The following is an 18670-nucleotide window of genomic DNA, read 5'->3' as shown; positions in this document are numbered from 1 at the left end:
TGAAGTGATCCAACATTTTATTTACACCAGACGGTTCAGAATTTTGATAACCAAACATTAGATAAGAGTAGGATGGTCTATTTTGCACTTTAAAATACACGCGCATTTGTTAGGGGTGATACCCATATGCAGGCGAGGACAAACACAGACTTTTGTGTAACAGCAACGCTTAGCAAGGTTTGGGGGTAAAAACAATTCTTAGCGTTCCCGTGGACGATTGTAGACTTCTCGGTGAAGGCGCCATGGCATTACTGCGTGGTTAATCGTAGAAACCCTTTAGTTGCGCTTGAAGAAATTTGAGCGGAACTGTTGAGTGAGCTGCAACTTGCTTGGCGTTGCTTTCGAATTCTGAATGTAAGCGAGCCATCGCCGTTGGCTTGTTTGGTTAACACTCGAGTTCACAATTGGAAGGTGGTGAATTCAAATGGCAGTCAGGGGTCACCACTGGGACGATAAAATAAATCACCTCTAGGCATGTAACGATTCGTCAAACAAAATCGTTTGTTGCACTCACAGAACATGCATTAAATCCTGTGCGTGAGAATACGTTATTGTCAACTTGCAACTGGTTCACGTGATTTCTGCAACCAATAGAGTTGCTACAATCACCATGATGTAAAAAAATGTTTTCCTGAATTAAATTGTGATCTTCATAAAATTGCAAGACAGGCAAATCGTTACATGCCTAATCACTGTGACGCAATAAATGAACAGCATTTGCCCTGTGGATAAACTTGACTCCCACCATAGGAATGTGGAATTTCTAACGTTAGCTAAAGTGCTGCCAATGGAGATAAGAGCGCCCCCCAAAATGCCACTTCGACGTTGTCGCTGCATCCTCCAACCAGAGACATCCCCCCCCCCACCTCCTTCCCAAGAACTTTCATCGCATGTCACATGATGGTCATTCCGTCCTTGAGTGTGCCCAGGGCGTCCATCTGCTGCGTGAGCGCGATGACTTCGCGGTGGCCGGCGCCCAGGCCGGACATGTGCTGGAAGTACTCCTCCTTCTCCACCTGCACCGTCATGTTCGACACCCCGCACTCCTTGAAGACGGCCGTCACCTGCAACACAGCGTGACGTGCATCGTGCAGCACAAACATGTGTCCCCCGTTAGCCTTCCTTGGGTGGATAGAGCCTCGGTGAGGGCCACCCAAAAGCAAACCAACATCATCATATGGATGTATGTTTGGTGAACCTCTTTCACACCGTACATAGCCAACCGGGCTAATCGGAGGTGTTAGGGAAAGGACAACAAACTTAAAACACAATTTTTTTTTTTAAGAAATGAGTTTTCAATCTAGATTATTTAAAAGTGCATATCGCTCCAGTGGCTTCCGAATATCAGAAGGAAGATCGGTCCAGGTGGCCGCAGAAGCGCATCTGAAAGCGTGCGATGCGGTGACCGTCTTCGTTCAATGGTTCGCCAAAAGCCGCTGCGAGGATGACCGGAGCTTGCGTGATGAATGATGGTCTTTGTGGAGATCAGCAAGGTATTATGGTTAATTTGTAGCAAGCACTTTGTGTGTAATGAGTGCGACCTCATAATGTATTTGTTCGGCAAACGGAAGCCAATACAGCTTAGTGAGCACCGGATGGACTTGGTCAGATCTTGCAGTACCCGTCACGACACGTGACAAATAATTTAGTACACGCAGCTTGCGATCGCAAGCAGGGAATTTGATTTAATTCCCATTCCTCCGACTGTGAAAGGTTTCATTAAAATGTTGATTCGATATTTTAAATTAAAAAGGTTCTTCTTTCTTCACCTGCTTGACGGATGTTTGTAATGTTGAAAGACCCCCCCCCAAAGGCTTTGGAACATGGGCGTACAATTATGTGACACATAACGTTCTTGGACCATAGGGCAGCCCCCACGGTAGAAGGCAGTGGGAGCACAGGGAAGGATATTGACCTGGCAGACTCTCGGAGTGAACAAAAAACTTAACCCCTTCCCCAATTATAAATCACGTTTGTTATTGCTCAAATGGGTGCCACCCATGTCTCAGATCTTTGACATTCCTGTACAATGATAATGGCACAATTAACTTTTTGAAGTGAGAATAATTGCAAGTTTAAAGGCTGACTCACTTACTGAAGAGACAGCGATAACCCATGACTTGGGTTCATACTTGAAAAACACAGCAATAATGAGTTTACGAGCAAATGGGGCGAATGTCAAAGCACTGGGCCTGCATTTGCCTATATCCTGAGCTTTCAATCCATCCAGCACAATATACATACGGTTTTCAAATGTACAAGTGGAATGAGTTTATAGTCTAAGCACAGTCTCCAATGACTCTATGTAAAACATACATGTTTTTATTTATTTAGCATATTCCAGTTCTGAGCATGAATGTTGGTTTGATTTCTAAGTGAAGAACACTCTTCGGAGGGCATATAAAAGTGTCCCTCTAGCATTACATATTGCGTGATGTCCTTTTCCTGGGTCCTCTCACACACTGCTCATAGTGAGATTCAGATTAGACACTTCTCTAATCTCACGAATGACTGCGATGGAATAAAATCAAAGTAAAATATCTAAATAAGAAAAACAGCCAAGTGTAAGCGACACGCAGAAAAAAGTTGGTACTGCAGCAGCAAGAGTTGTACCTGCTGCACGACCCGCTGCTCCACGACTCCCACCTGCACCTGCACGTGCAATGTGCCCGCCACAACTGCAGCCGAGTGCCTCCAGAAGTAGGGGTTACGGTAGGAGAGCACGCCGTCCACGTTCAGCACCTGGCGGAGACAGACGTGCGTGCATGCGCGTACGTGCGCACACGACATCAGCTGTACGAGACCTGACAATAATAACGATAAACCATTCGATAGGGTTGTAAATGATTTGTCAATTAAATTGCATTATATATAAAAAAGGGAAATTTGTCAATGTGTGTCAGTTCGAAATGTTTAGCATACTTCCCAACATGCAACAAACTTGAAATTGGGCATGTGGGTAGCTTCCAGACTGTACACAATGCAAAAAGTATAAAAATAGACTTTTGTATTTTGGGGGGGGGCGCAATAATGGATAAATTTTGCACGGCGAGTGAGCGCTGACGTCGCATCTGTGATGTCACCCGCATGCGGAAGCGTTACGCAGTGTGCCTGCTGACGTCACGCATTCCACCTCCCCACCCTCCGCGTAGGCCGTATATTAATCCAAGACAAGAATCCAAGTCTCGGGCGAAGCCGGGTAGTAAAGCTAGTTATTAATAAAAATTGGCGCATGTAAGATTTGACTATTTGATTAATGTGCTATGTTACGGTGTGCACTGGGTGATTAGCGCACTACAATACGAACCTTATGGCGACCCGAATTTGATTCCTGGAGATGGCTGGAATCCAAAACGGTCATGGGGCCCCCGAACTTACCAACCCGCACTGGCTAGCGTGGTGAAGTATGGTCAAAGAACTCCCAAAAAATACACGCCATGGGGAGGCCTTAATCCAGCAGTAGACTGACGAGATAATTATAAAGAGGTTACGCCATAAACAATTTATTTGACTCCCGCAGTCCAAATAGTTGAATTCAATTTACAGCAAAGCATGCTTAGTTGACTATTGAACGTGCAATTGCTCCAGGGCAAACGGGCTGGAGGGGACTGGGGGCCCAGCTAAGCAGGGGGAAATCAGACAGCTGGGAGGGGTTGGGGAGTGTGTGGGGGGGGGGGGCATTTAAATCCTTGCACCAGGGCCCACCATAACAACCGCACTCGGCTCCCACTGTCACTCCGAACCTTGTTGAGGCCGTTGGCGAGCTCGCGTTCGCACTCTGGGGGGCAACGGAGGACGAGCACACGGCACGAGTCTCGCAGCAGTGGCACCACGCTCAGGAAGATGAGCACCGAGATGAACAGCGAGCAGATGGGGTCAGCGGCCAGCCACCCGAACTGCCTGATGAGCAGCGACGAGACGATGACGCCCACGCTGCCCAGTGTGTCGGCGAGGACGTGCAGGAACACGCCTTTGACGACAGCGGCAACGTTCAGAATCAGAATGTTTATTTATACTGGAGGAATTCGATGAGCTATAAAGCTCTTTTTCACCGATGTCCAGCAGGGGACGGTCAGAACGTTCCAACAACAAAAAACACGATAGGAGTGCAAAGTGTAGGAAAGGTAAACAAATCACTTAATATATATGTAAATAAAACTAAACTATGTTTTATCTTACAAGATCCACTGAGCTGTTAACTTATTTTCCAGAAGCGACCTGGCCACAAATGGCAGCTCAACAAAGTGACTTATCACGTGGAATTTTATAGCAGCAAAATAACCCAAATAATCAGGTGGTCGGCATAACCCAAAACATAAAAAAATAACATACGTGGATTATCTTCTTTGGTTCTTTCGGTAAAGTCACGTAGAATGAGAATAAAATAATAAAATAAAACAATAAGATTCTCACGACGTTTCGGCCACAACACAAGTGGCCTTCTTCAGGTGAAAGGAACAAACCTGTCGGGACGACAGAGCTACAATGAACGCTGCTAAGATTCGCAGCATCTTTTAAGCTGGTTGAGAGAAGTGAGGCACCTTGACAAAGGCGTTTAGATATCAAACAGAATTTAGCATTGAAACAGTTGAGGGATTAGCTTGTGACTGGTCACAGAAATAGCTATGTTAAAGTCAAAGCCTACATAGCTTTAACATAGCTATTTCTGTGACCAGTCACAAGCTAATCCCTCAACTGTTTCAATGCTAAATTCTCCTGTTTGATATGTAAACCCCTTTGTCAAGGTGCCTCACTTCTCTCAACCAGCTTAAAAGACACGCTGCGAATCTTAGCAGCGTTCATTGGAGCTCTGTCGTCCCGACAGGTTTGTTCCTTTCACCTGAAGAAGGCCACTTGTGTTGTGGCCGAAACGTCGTGAGAATTGTATTTTTTATTTTATTATTTTAATCTCATTCTATGTGACTTTACCGAAAGAACCAAAGAAGATGAATCCTTGCAGTCACGAAAGCTTTAAATCGAAATTTATACGTGGATTATTACGTGATGTTTTACAACACACGTTCGTCCTCTGAAATATTAGATGAGTGATCACATGATCCACCCTCTGCCAAAGGCCGATAGGCTGCGATGAGACCACGGGGCTCGGACAGCAGCTCTGCCTCACAATGTAGGTATTAAGCAGGGCCGTTTATTCTATGTGATACAAACACTCAGGACAACTATGGCAAGTGTGCACTCCTCGCCACGACGTCCACGCACCTCTCATGTTGGCGTTGAGGCCACCACCAATACCACCGCCGCCGCCGCCACTCTGCCCATGCGAGTGGCCATGGCTGTGACTGTGCCCGTGGTCCGAGTGGGCATGGCCGTGGTGCTCCGAGTGCGAGTGACCGTGCTCCTGGTGGCCCGAGCAGCCCCCGGCGCGGCCGTGGGCGTGGCTGTGTGCGTGGCTGAAGGCGCAGATGCCCACCAGGTTGACCAGGAGCCCAGCCACCGAGACGGGCTGTGACGCGCAGATAAAACAAACGGACGTGAGACGTGAGATGCACGCGTGAACCTTGGTGGGGGGCGGGGGGAGCGTTGACGGACAAGTGGCGCGCCACCGACTGCAGCGACCGCGCACGTACGGTGAGCATGTCTGTGTTGATGTGCGGGGGGTCGACGAGGCGCCCGATCGACTCCAGAAACACGAAGAAGGCGATGACCATGAGGAAGAGGCCGTTCACGAACCCCGACAGGATCTCCACTCGTCCATAGCTGCGTGACGGCAGTGAAAGCCCATGTGTGGACACGGACGGTGCATTTTATCACGCAAAACACAAATTGCTTTTGTTAAAACAATTTGGCCAAAACATTTAAAAAATGTTACACTATCTCCCCACATGGGTTACATGGGTTATGATTTGAAACATACTGAGTATGCGTTTTTCAATTACCCACCCACCACCCAATGATTTGAGGAATTTTCAGAAATCATTTGAAAAATCTATTTTTAACCTGTCTGCCTATTTTTTCTGTGACATTAATCCCCCATTGCCAGATTATTTGGGCACCGCAGTGGCGGGATGTTCGCTCCTTCGCCTGGTATGCAGGTGGTGGGTTTGAACCCGACCCTGACACCTGCATATTTGGAGTTTGCATGTTCTCCCTGTCATCGCATGGATTTTTCACCAGGCGTTTAAAGTAATCGACTACTATACATTTCCACATAAGCCACTTCGTTGAGCAATCATTTGCGGCTTCTGAAAAAAGAGCTTTAAAACTCAGTGGGCCTTACCTGGTAAATTAAATGGTAAGTAGTTCACCCAAGCTTTTGAACAAATAGCTTTAAGGCTATGGAACAATTTTTCCGGTATCAAGATAAAAAAATATATGCTTTAACCCTATTCTTTTTTCACATTCTGAAAGCCATGCCACCTTGGGTAGAGCTCATTTTCGCTTTGGTTTGTGGCCTACGTGCACCGGCCATGATGTTGTTGAGGTGGCGCTTGCCTGCCTGCTTGCTGTGTCTCACCCATAGGAGAAGATGCGAGTGGGCTTCCAGCGTGTCATGAGGGCTGCGAAGAGGCCCAGCACAAGCGCCGAGCAGTCAAACAGCATGTGGAAGCCGTCCGATATGAGGCCCAGGCTGTTGGTCCACACTCCGTAAAACAGCTCTACAAAGGTGAACATCTGCCAGTGGAGAATAACGAATAATGTACAAATATTAATCCCTGACAAGTTTTCGAGAGCCTTGAGACTCATTTTCAGGAGGGTCCTGCAATGGAGACAAGACAATTTGGATTCGTAAAGCAACTAGACGCGACTCAAGATGCTGCACAAATGCCAATATTTTTTATAGAAGCAGGCAGTTGTAGGCAGAGGCAAAGATACATGTCTAGAGCCTAGATTTCAACGGAGGCAGGGAGTCAACAGCACAGATGGTTTGGGGAATTGAGTTTTAAACTGCGTGGGCAGCAGGAGAATTATCCAAATGAGAATTGGATAATTCCATCTTATGGAATATTTAGCTTCACATAGGAAGAAACCAAAGTACTTAAATAAAAGCTATCAAGCGTATGTGTGAATAACACGGGTGAGTACAAACCATCGCTCCCCCCCATACACACACTCCCAAACATTCCCCATACGGTTATACAGAATGTTGGGACAATGGTGTTGGTGAGCATCTATTAAGGCCGGAACCGCAGACAGCGTAGTGTGACTGCCACCATGCTCGGCTGGCTTTGCCTCCAAAGTGATAAAATTTAAACACACCGCACTAGGTGCTCATTCAAGGCCGAGTCGACCAAGGTGTAGTCCCAGGTGACCGGTTCAGATATCCGTCACCGATGTTAGCAATGACTGGGAACCGAACTTAGATTACCAGGTTCATAGTGTGGTGCACTAATCACTGCTCCATCACTCAACCAAGCACACACACACACAAAAGTCTGCTGTAATAGTGCATCGTATGCACTCACACCATAAGCTATGTTCTTTCACTAATCCTCCATGCTCTGTAAATCCACTGGCTCTCTTTTGGCCGGAGCAGCATCGGATTAGAGGGGAGGGGGATATTGTACTGTACTGCGGCACCATAACACTGAGTCGTAGCTCTAGGAGGAGCATGAATTGAAAAATACTTACGTACAATTTAATTATTTCTGTAAAGCGTCTTGGAATAAGGCGCTAAATAAATATAGATAAGATACTCAACAAGTTTGTCATCAGCATTGTTAATACTATCATGAACAGCGCTAACACTACCAGGGTGATTGTACTGTCTCATCCATATGGTGTTTAACCACTATACTACTGGGGGTCAAAACCCTTCCCCCTTTCTGCTTATTCTCACCCACTGCTCTGCTGAGGAATTCCCTCCCATTACCTCTTTTATTTTTTCCAAGATGTTTAAAATCTTGCTCCATTCAACGAACGTGTCAAATCTTATCTATTGCTACTTGAAAAGTGCCGTTGGTTGCTGGCCGCTTGGTGTTTTGGGCCTTTGGGCCATGTGCTCAGTAACCGTGGGAAGAAACACATTACATACATGAAAGCACCATCATCACTTATCAAAAGTGCTAACAGTATCATCGTAATTCATTGTGACACGATGTGTCCATCAACAGTGTCATCGCCTCTATTATAATTCACAGCATTAACACCTTCAACCAGTAGTGGGTTGCTCGTTGCAGATGATAAACACCATTATCAGTAAGTGTCACCTACAGTGAGGGAAAAAAGTACTTGATCCCCTGCTGATTTTGTACGTTTGCCCACTGACAAAGAAATGATCAGTCTATAATTTTAATGGTAAGTTTATTTGAACAGTGAGACAGAATAACAACAAAAATCCAGAATACGCATGTCAAAAATATTATGAATTGATTTGCATCTTAATGAGGGAAATAAGTATTTGACCCCCTGTCAATCAGAAAGATTTCTGGCTCACAGGTGTCTTTTAAACAGGTAACGAGCTGAGATTAGGAGCATACTCGTAAAGGGAGTGTTCCTAATCTCAGCTTGTTACCTGTATAAAAGATACCTGTCCACAGAAGCAATCAATCAGATTCCAAACTCTCCACCATGGCCAAGACCAAAGAGCTCTCCAAGGATGTCAGGGACAAGATTGTAGACCTACACAAGGCTGGAATGGGCTACAAGACCATTGCCAAGCAGCTTGGTGAGAAGGTGACAACAGTTGGTGCGATTATTCGCAAATGGAAGAAACACAAAAGAACTGTCAATCTCCCTCGGCCTGGGGCTCCATGCAAGATCTCACCTCGTGGAGTTGCAATGATCATGAGAATGGTGAGGAATCAGCCCAGAACTACACGGGAAGATCTTGTCAATGATCTCAAGGCAGCTGGGACCATAGTCACCAAGAAAACAATTGGTAACACACTACGCCGTGAATGACTGAAATCCTGCAGCACCCGCAAGGTCCCCCTGCTCAAGAAAGCACATATACATGCCCGTCTGAAGTTTGCCAGTGAACATCTGAATGATTCAGAGGATAACTGGGTGAAAGTGTTGTGGTCAGATGAGACCAAAATGGAGCTCTTTGGCATCAACTTAACTCGCCGTGTTTGGAGGAGGAATGCTGCCTATGACCCCAAGAACACGATCCCTACCGTGAAACATGGAGGTGGAAATATTATGATTTGGGGGTGTTTTTATGCTAAGGGGACAGGACAACTTCCACCGCATCAAATGGACGATGGACAGGGCCATGTACCGTCAAATCTTGGGTGAGAACCTCCTTCCCTCAACCAGGGCATTGAAAATGGGTCGTGGATGGGTATTCCAGCATGACAATGACCCAAAACACACGGCCAAGGCAACAAAGGAGTGGCTCAAGAAGAAGCACATTAAGGTCCTGGAGTGGCCTAGCCAGTCTCCAGACCTTAATCCCATAGAAAATCTGTGGAGGGAGCTGAAGGTTCGAGTTGCCAAACGTCAGCCTCGAAACCTTAATGACTTGGAGAAGATCTGCAAAGAGGAGTGGGACAAAATCCCTCCTGAGATGTGTGCAAACCTGGTGGCCAACTACAAGAAACGTCTGACCTCTGTGATTGCCAACAAGGGTTTTGCCACCAAGTACTAGGTCATGTTTTGCAGAGGAGTCAAATACTTATTTCCCTCATTAAAATGCAAATCAATTTCTAACATTTTTGACATGCGTTTTTCTGGATTTTGTTGTTGTTATTCTGTCTCTCACTGTTCAAATAACCCTACCATTAAAATTATAGATTGATCATTTCATTGTCAGTGGGCAAACATACAAAATCAGCAGGGGATCAAATACTTTTTTCCCTCACTGTACCACCTTTGCTGTGAACAAAGTTATTGCCCTCATTACGAGTGTAAACATATACTTCTTTAATGGTAATACACATCAATTGATAGTGTTAACATCTTCACCAGTAAGTTTTATTAACACCTTGATCGTAAATGATATTAACATCGCTAATGACAAAGAAACCAGGTTCTTTAGGTATATTTATGCTCGAAATGCACCTTGCCAATGCAGTCCCTTGTATCGGATATCTTGGTAGGCCTGATAACCCCCCACCCCCAGAAACCATTGGTATTTTAAACCAACCAATTGGCCTAGCCTTCCTGCCACATTCCCCTTGGAGCTAAGCATGAAAATGACATCAAATCATTGATTCAATTAATTATAGTCACGATACATGCACCAATTAATGTGAGAAAAGATTATTTTCTATACATGCAAAATACATACTAACATTACATGTAGGCTGTGGCTCATGAACACGAACATGTCAACAAAAGAAACGAGAGGGCAAAACTGGAAGAAATTACTTTCTTGCACAGAAACACGACCAAGAAATTGTAATACTTCATCAAATCGCTGGGATGGGTGGGGGTGGGTAGGTGATTGAAGTGGGGCTTAATTTCTGCTGGGTCTGTCCAAGGTTGACCACCCAGAAAATATGATCACGCTCGGCACACTATATCCACTATACACCCGGCTATGTATTGCCGTGGCTATTAATCACGTGCCTACTCTAGTCTGCCTCGGATAAGCACCTCCAATTAGCACGGTTCGCTATGTACGACGCGAAAGAAGTTCAACATACAAACATAAATAGCACGAACGATCTGGACGGAACATATTTCGTGGGGAAATTCAAGCCCCTGCTGACCGACTCGCCGACTTGGCACACGCACCAGGTTGAGGCAGAGGAAGTAGAAGATCTGGCGAGAGTCGTATTCTTCCAGGATCTGCTTGAGGCAGTCCTTGATGAAGCGTGGCAGGGAGTGCGACGTGTGCTGCAGGGCATCCCCCATGAAGTTGTAGAGTGGCGTGCCCTCGGGGGAGTAGCCCACGAAGTTGCCCTTCTGCCCGCGCTTGTTCGGCGACGACAGGATGGTGGTGGCTGCGCCAGGCGGTGGCACCGCGGGCAAGTCAGTCGGTGACCCAACGCAAAAGGGCAGAGGTCACAAGGCAATGGGCAATTCGTGAGTGTGGACGCTTGCCTTGGGAGATTCTCTCAATGCATAACGGTACATTATAACGCACAGCCTCCTTTTGTTAATCCACTGCTGGATGAGGGCCTCCCCACGCCACGCAGGTCACAAGGGTTGTTTGGACCATACTTCACCGCACCGGTCGGCGGTGGAGCATATATGTAGGAGTTTTGTACGTGTCCTACCCAAGAATCAGCTTGCATTACCTTCAACCTGGACATCTTCTCTAATCCATGTTTCTCTGTCACTCAATGTAATTCCAAGCATGCTTCTTTGTGCACTTTTCATGTTTTGTTTCTTGTGAACGACATGCTGCAGCAGACAGGACGGGCCGATTCATTCATCATCCATCTAAATCTGAGCAGCCCTACTGAAGAAGGACACCCATACCAATCAGTTACTTGGAGAGATGCCAGTCAAATTGCCAAATCCACCCCCTAACCTGAACCCATGACCGATGCACTTAAACCCATGGCAGGATCGTGAGAGGTAGCAGTGGACTGACCATGGCTGATGCTGACGATTATGTATGAATGAATGTTGAACTTCTTTCGAACCATACGTAGCCAACCGTGCTCATCGGAGGTGCGGGGGAAGGACAACAAACCAAACACAAAAAGCAGCTCTAAAGAAATTAGTTTGTCAATCTAGATTTAAAAGTGCGTAGCTCAAGTGGCTTCCTAATATCGTAAAGAAGAGTGTTCCAGACGGCCGCAGAAGCGCATTCGAAAGAGTGCAATGCAGTGACTGTATTTGTTCGATGGCGAGCCAAAGCTGCCGTTGCAATAATGACCGTAAAAATTAATCTAAAATAACGAATCCAACCCCGTCCATCCCAAAAAAGCGCCCACCTATGAGGAAGAAGCTGGCGCTGACGGCCACGCCTCCAGACAGTACGTGCTCCGTGTCGCCAGGGCCTGCGGGCCGCTCAAAGGGCCGCAGCGTGTCGGCGAGCGGGTGCCCCCAGAGCCATGCGAGTGCCAGCGCGCACGGCACCAGGAAGACGGCGCTGAGACGGGTGCAGCGCGCGTTCTCCAACTTGGCGACGCACACCGCGTCCGCGTAGTAGTCCAGCACGCACACGGTGAACACCACCACCAGCAGTGGCCACAGCAGCTGGCCCCACGAGCCGACCTTGTTCTGCGGCGGCGGGGGGTGGAGGAAAGCCCACGCGGGAATGTCCGCGGTAATGTGTTAAGTGTGTGTACGGCTCTCCTTTGTGAATCTACTGCCGGGCTGTCACACTTAGCGACCAAAAGGAGAAGAACGAGGGGGAAAAGGCGGAAATGTGACGAGGTAGGTTGTAATGTACAGCCCTTTTGTCAGTCTGAGCCCCACTACCGATACGACATGCGGAAGCACTCATGCGGTCGTGGACTGACTTGGTTTTTAATCTATTAACCATTACAGGACTCCTCTTATCAGCCTATTAGCCGCAATTTTTTAAGAATAGCTGGAGTCGCAAGGCAAATTCGTCCCGGTTATACACGGGTTATTCGCATTTTTACCTCGCAAATTAGTGGAGTAAAATTGTGAAACAATAGGATCCGCGATTTGCGTCCCCCACATTGCCGTTAATAAGAGGAGTAATCCCGTACATGCCTAATAACCCAGGCTTCCATTGCAGGACATAGGACTTCTTCACAATTCTGGCTAATTGCCTGATGAAGCTGGTTGTAATCACCAGCAAAATGTCATACTCGAATGGTAAATGTTGTGGGTTTACTTTCCAACACACCGGTGTGCCGAAGTAGTAACTATTTGGCACGTTTTGTTTACGTGACAAACCTTGCTAATTGGCTGTATCGTATAGTGGCAGGTTTAACAACACATTTATATTTACACAATCTCACCCATAAAAACACCTTTATTATAGATATTGGTTGCGAAAGCCTACGTGTTAAACTGCATGAGATAGTTAACCTTCCCGATCCCTCGTCAGTTTTAGAACAAGACACTTGCAAGTCCAAACAACTTAACAGTGGCTACAGCAATAAGCCATCACTCCGGCAAATGAGAGGGACACAATACCCACGTGAACAGCGCTGTTGACATCATCGCAGTCGTACCTCCGTGGTGGATGACAGCACGAGCGCCCAGGGCAGCAGCAGGCCGGCCGACACCAACGTGGAGAGGGCGTTGAGGCGCTTGCTGCCCCCCACCTCGATAGAGAGCTTGCGCGAGGCCGCGTGGTAGCCGACCTTGAGCAGCAGCGTCAGCACCAGCAGGAGCACCCCACCCTGTGCACAACCGTGTTCACACTCATTGTTACCACCACCGCCTCGGGGGGGGGGGGGGCGTTACAAAAAGGGGGCAAGACAATGAGTGAGATTCATATCAACCGGATGTGCCATACTAATTACACTCGCAAATATGCAGGGGATACCGCGAATGATCCAGAAATGTGGACGGCGTTAATTGTTCGTGGATCCCAGAGATTTGTAAAACTCCTAACCTTGCCAGGCTGAGAGGTGGCGATTACATGGCAACATGGTAAATGTTTGTGAACCTCTCTGTATGGGTCTTAAGAGTGGATTTTCTCTGGCCACTCCCATTTGTTAAGCAATTGGCCAAAAACCAGAATGGACCAGCAGCCTTCAGAAAATATTTGCGACTGAAGGTTTTTTTGTTATAGGTAAATTACATATTTTTATTACTACGTATTTTTATCATCCCATTATTAGACTGCAGCAAAGCAACTTCATTACCTTGTGATCTGCCAGACCCAGAAGAGAAATGGCAGTGTGCAGCGCATGGGTCAAGGCACTGTCGTGATGGTCTTCAGCTGTGTACAGCTTAAGGAAAAGAAACATCTTCCAAGAAGTCACATCATTAACAACATTACATGCTTAAGGCTTATTAGTAAACGAAAAATTTAATTCTAAACATTATCCGAGTAAATATTTACATGGTGAAAAATGATCTCGGCCAAAGTAAACACTCATTAAAATAAAACATGAATCGGCTGAAAACATCTTCAGAGGACTGCAGAGCTTGGGCCAGGGGCGGAGCCAGGGGGGGGGGGGGTGACAGGGCTGACATCTGCATATAAGTGTACGACACTCGGTCTGGCGGACTCCGTGCAACTGCATTGCCAGAGTGTGTCGCCAACCGATGGCGTCTAGTTCAACAGCCTGACTGAAATCCTGGCTCCGCCCCTGGCTTGGGCAATTGTTGACACCAGCTCACCACCTAGATGCTGCCTTCCAGCTTATCTTTGGATCCTCAGCGATTGCGAGATGCAATTTTAACGAACGACGCATAAAACTAAACATTGTTATCGTTGTTAAAAATGGCAACAAGTAAAGGAAACAGTGAAGCTGGCCCAAGACAATAACAGGTGGAAAGATCTCATATGGCCCCGTCATCTCTAAAATACAACAGAAGGGAAATAAAGATGAGTTAATATAGCTTTACATCAGAAGGGAAGTGGGGCATTGCATTGCAAACCTGCCATTGTGCATTCTATAAAACTATTTTTTTTATTTTATTTGACCAGAAAAGGCCCACTGAGCTATATAGCTCTTTTTCAGAAGCGACTTGGGCATAATTGATAGCTCAACAAAGTGACTTATCACATGGAAAAGTATGGCAACTATACTTAGCACGGTTGGCTACATACGGTGTAAAAGAAGTTCAATGTACGTACGTACACAACAGACAACTACTCTAAATTCATGTTTCTAAATGTGGAGGGAAACCTGGAGAACCTGGATAAAAATATCCATGCGACCACAGGGAGAACATGCAAACGAGGCAGGGTCGGGATCAAACCCACGACCTCCTCTATACCAGGCGAGGTAGTTAACATCTCGTCACCATGGGGAAGTTACCTTTACAATTCCTAGTCATGGCTAACATCAGCGGCGAGTGATACCCGAACCAGTCCTGGGCCACCCCTTCACCAACAGCAACTTCTGAGCATTGCAAAGACAAAACCATCCCAATAGCCAAGACAGCATGCAAAGGCCTTCATCTAGCAGCGGATTTACAATGGGCTGCACACAATACAAAAACACACACAAAGGCTTTGCAAAAGGATACGATGCTCTGCAATTTTTGCCATGAGGTCATCGTTGTCGAACAATAACAGGCAGATGACACCGATGATGAATAATACAGATCCTCTGGTCTGTGGAAATAAGAACAATTACATGACTAGAATCCTCAGCTCTCTGGACCTCACGAATTACACACATTATTTGCATTTGTACTGGGAAACAATTAAATAAAAATTGCTTTTGTCAGAGACAACGACAGAAACGGCATGGCTTTAAACCTTAGCAGGGCTCCCGGTGGAGCTTGTGAAGAGAGTGGTGAGCAGCGATAGCACCAGGAGGTCACTGTGTTCAAACAGCAAAATGGTCCTGAGAAAACAAAATTAAAAAGTACATCATTGTAAAATAAAATACTAAAAAGGGAATTGACCAAACATCTCACTTGACATACCTTTCCTTCAAATGAGTCACAAGACTTTAAGCAGTAAGCAAATAATTATATTATTACATTATTTAAAAATAATAATATTGTGGCAAATTATCTATTTAATCCCACTCACCACTGTTAAGCTTGAGCAGTCTGAATGGCGGGGAGTTGATCAGCGACGTTTATATGTTCATGTCGAGGTTGATAAGTGAGCAAGTGGATGGCTTCAGCGCATCCTGATAAATATCTTAAAATCTACCAGCGAATTATTGAAACGGGTAGTGGTTTTACTATGTGCTCCATGATTTAAGATTGGTGACTGTAGTCATATGCCATGGGATGATTTTATGTGACCACATAACGTTGAATAACAGATTTAAGTACAATTGCTATCTTTGCTTTTGGTAAAGTGACATCTAAAAACACTCACCTCAAGGGTCCACAAAGTGCAAGGCCGTAAAACCACAGCAGCGACACGACACAGCCAAAGAATGCGTTTCGGACAATCTTCACCCACTGTAGAGGAAAAACATGTTAACAATTTCGCTAAGGTATATCTTAAACATAACCCAGACCTTTTTAAATTAACGTGCAGGATCTAAACATGTTGTTTACACACCTGTCTCCGAGTGATCCTTTTGCCAGAAGAGAATGGCTTTTGGAAGAACAGCAAAAAAGCTGCAGACCTGAAATTACAATTCCTTATTGACTTATCACGCAGTGGAAATCAATATTACGGTTAATTGCACTGGCTTCTGTGTTTAATCTTAGGTGTCAACATAAAATCCAGCTGGAAGAACAGTGGCTAGAGCATACAACTCCAAAACAGAAGGCCAACAAGTTCAGATCCCAGTTCGCACTTGACTAAAACCATTACATTTGTGAAAGGTCAAAAGTTGTACATCCTCTGAATGCAATAAATTCTGCAAAGCACATTATGTGGTTCCACCAGTGACTCAGGAATTTAATCTGAAGATGCACACCAGCCCAAACTCTTCTGAATAGAACCACTCTGACATTTGAACTAAAGTGCAGTTGCAGAACGATGTATTAATCAGATGTGACAACAAATTCACGAACAGCGGTGAAGTACGCATGCCTGCAGACACTCACCCGAACTTGACCAAGAACACAAACTGGACAATGTTGACCACCCTCAGCAGGTCGTAGGCTTCGAAGAGGCCAATACATTTCAACAACTTCGCAATGGCCAACAACACGATGTACCTCGCCACCCTGAAGGTTCAAAAGACAATCGGAAAAAATCACAGTTTGTTATTTCACCAGAAATTCGTGCATCATAGTGCAGGGAATCCCAAAAATGTGCGCACCACCCCATTATTCGTTTGTGCTAGGAAACATTTTCACCAGTGCGTCTCTCCAATGACAACTGGGAAATATACAATGTGTTTCCTTAGACGAGGGTAGGGAAACATTCTCATCGCTGAGAGAAGAGAACTTTTAAAATACCTTTGGCAGACCACACATTAACAAACGCCTCGTTCAAATGTCGCTGCAAGAGACCCTTGCAGCAGCAGCAACATGTCACTGCCTACACTAAGATTAGAAAAAAAACACAATGTTGCCACGTCGAAGATATTCCAAGAACTGTAAGCAAATAGTGCGGCTATGGTGCTTACAGAGACGGATACGTTTCATTTGTTGAGCCGTTTCAAAGTGGAAAGACTCGTGTAGGCACCAACAGACCGTAAACAAAAATTAAGCATCTGGGCCATGAGCCAAAGGGTTCTGTCCCATTCCTTAGAATTGTGCTCACGATTACTGAAAAGATAGTAGGTCACGCCTGTAATGCAATTGCATTGGATTGCAATGTTTCGGCTGTTTGTAAAACTCCCTAGGCTGCGAGTTGCCCAAAGCGGGCCAGATTTTCAGACACGCCAGTGGGCTCGTCTGTGTGGACAATTTCGTTTTTGCGCGGTCAGTTTTCTACCTTCGGTTTCAATCGATACACAAAACATCGAAATGCAGCGATCTACCAAGTACCAATATCTTATAAGCATGCGACAACTCGGACTTACCCAGAATTGTGGTTGCTCCCAATCGACCCCAGTTTGCCGCTGGAAATCACGTTACTGCTGTATTTTTCGTCCATGGTCGCTTCGTATTAAGATGTCGAGAATCGTAAATATGTATTATGCTTGTAAATATTGTAATATATTGTTTAATAGTTGTGCTTTCTCACACGTTCGTTACGCCCCTGGTTTAGGTTTAAGCGACGATCGCTCTCAGTGAACTGCTTAATATTTGAGGTCTCCTCTGCAATAGACCATCTCAATGGGACCTCACTTCGTACATGTGCAGTATATACACGCAGATATATGCACCATTTAGGTATATGTAAATATATTCTATTGCATGTGCGTACGTGTATTTATGTAATTCAGTACGTATATGGATTCTAATGCAACACGGACACGCTGTCAAACTACTTCACTACGTCTATCAATCATCTTGTGTGGGGACATAGAGTACTAACAATAATGTGAACAATTTCTTAATATGGAAAAACGCGAGTTATGGTGACAATAACTGTCAAACATTATTTAACATAACACAGTGACGTTGCTATTGAGGTGCCATGTAAATGAGATCTGTACACTGCAGAAACCAAAGAGATCATTTATTTTGTTTGCGACACCCAATTTCTACACAAGTGGCGCAATTTAAATCGTATTACTTCAACCTTAAAATACTTTAAAGTCTTAGACGTTTAACACTGGACGAGGCGGTGCCTCTGGGTGCTACGGCTGCTAACCACATCACGTGACTTCATTGAAGCACAACGGAGGCACCGACCGAGACGATATCAACAACAACAGCAGCGAGTATGCGTCAGAACTGCGACTATCTACCTTAATTGTTTTAAACTATTTTAATTTCCCTGTTTACCGGGTACAGTGCGCGGAGCCGCGCGTACAGGCCTCGCTCGGAGGAAGCAACGTAGCGCACGGCGAGTGCCTTTTTCGCACGCGCAGATTCACAACGGGTGACGGTCGTGACAACTTTGCACCAATTCGGCAGCGCAACCGATCTATGTGCAAAAAAAATAGTACGGCAAACCTCCCCTCCCTCCCCCCTCCAAAAAAAATGTAATAACGATGCGAAATTATAACGGCCATAGGTAGAAACGCGCCTGTGGAACAAAAATAAATAAAACTAATGTGATGTAATTTATTTTCAGGAGGTGGCACGAATCTGCGCGCTCGGGCAACTCCCGCCGGTCATCGAGACTCGGCAGCGCCACTCGACGCGGCGTTTCCCGCCAAATCCAGCGGGTGGCGAG

The 18670-nt window shown here is 45.8% G+C and overlaps 1 protein-coding gene across 1 annotated transcript; it reads right to left on the bottom strand.

Annotated features, from left to right (window-relative positions):
- SLC30A5 (solute carrier family 30 member 5) lies at positions 1–18453 on the bottom strand. Its single transcript, XM_032953627.2, has 16 exons — positions 17406–18453; positions 16480–16602; positions 15986–16052; positions 15797–15882; positions 15221–15308; positions 14986–15073; positions 13650–13726; positions 13011–13181; positions 11793–12081; positions 10642–10850; positions 6476–6633; positions 5589–5718; positions 5221–5464; positions 3744–3970; positions 2614–2742; positions 1–1064 (listed from the first exon to the last, which is right to left on the bottom strand). Exons 1-16 carry the CDS (start codon positions 17477–17479, stop codon positions 894–896), a joined length of 2331 nt encoding a protein of 776 aa, XP_032809518.1. The 5' UTR covers positions 17480–18453; the 3' UTR covers positions 1–893.
- Positions 18454–18670: the final 217 nt, after the last annotated feature.

Source organism: Petromyzon marinus, chromosome 13 (assembly GCF_048934315.1).
Source record: "Petromyzon marinus isolate PM22_M1 ecotype Great Lakes invasive population chromosome 13, UKy_Petmar_22M1.pri1.0, whole genome shotgun sequence".
NCBI classification, from domain to species: Eukaryota; Metazoa; Chordata; class Hyperoartia; order Petromyzontiformes; family Petromyzontidae; genus Petromyzon; species Petromyzon marinus.
The sequence above is the reverse complement of the archived record's forward strand: the minus strand, read 5'-3'. Positions and strand labels throughout refer to the sequence as shown.

Excerpts from the sequence above, each read along its gene's own strand:
- SLC30A5 (XM_032953627.2), bottom strand. The coding sequence starts at position 17,479 with ATGGACGAAAAATACAGCAGTAACGTGATTTCCAGCGGCAAACTGGGG. Across the intron at positions 12,082-13,010 it reads TGCTGTCATCCACCACGGAG|AACAAGGTCGGCTCGTGGGG; the intron begins GTACGACTGCGA and ends CCGCCGCCGCAG. Across the intron at positions 10,851-11,792 it reads CGCCAGCTTCTTCCTCATAG|CCACCACCATCCTGTCGTCG; the intron begins GTGGGCGCTTTT and ends CGCCTGGCGCAG.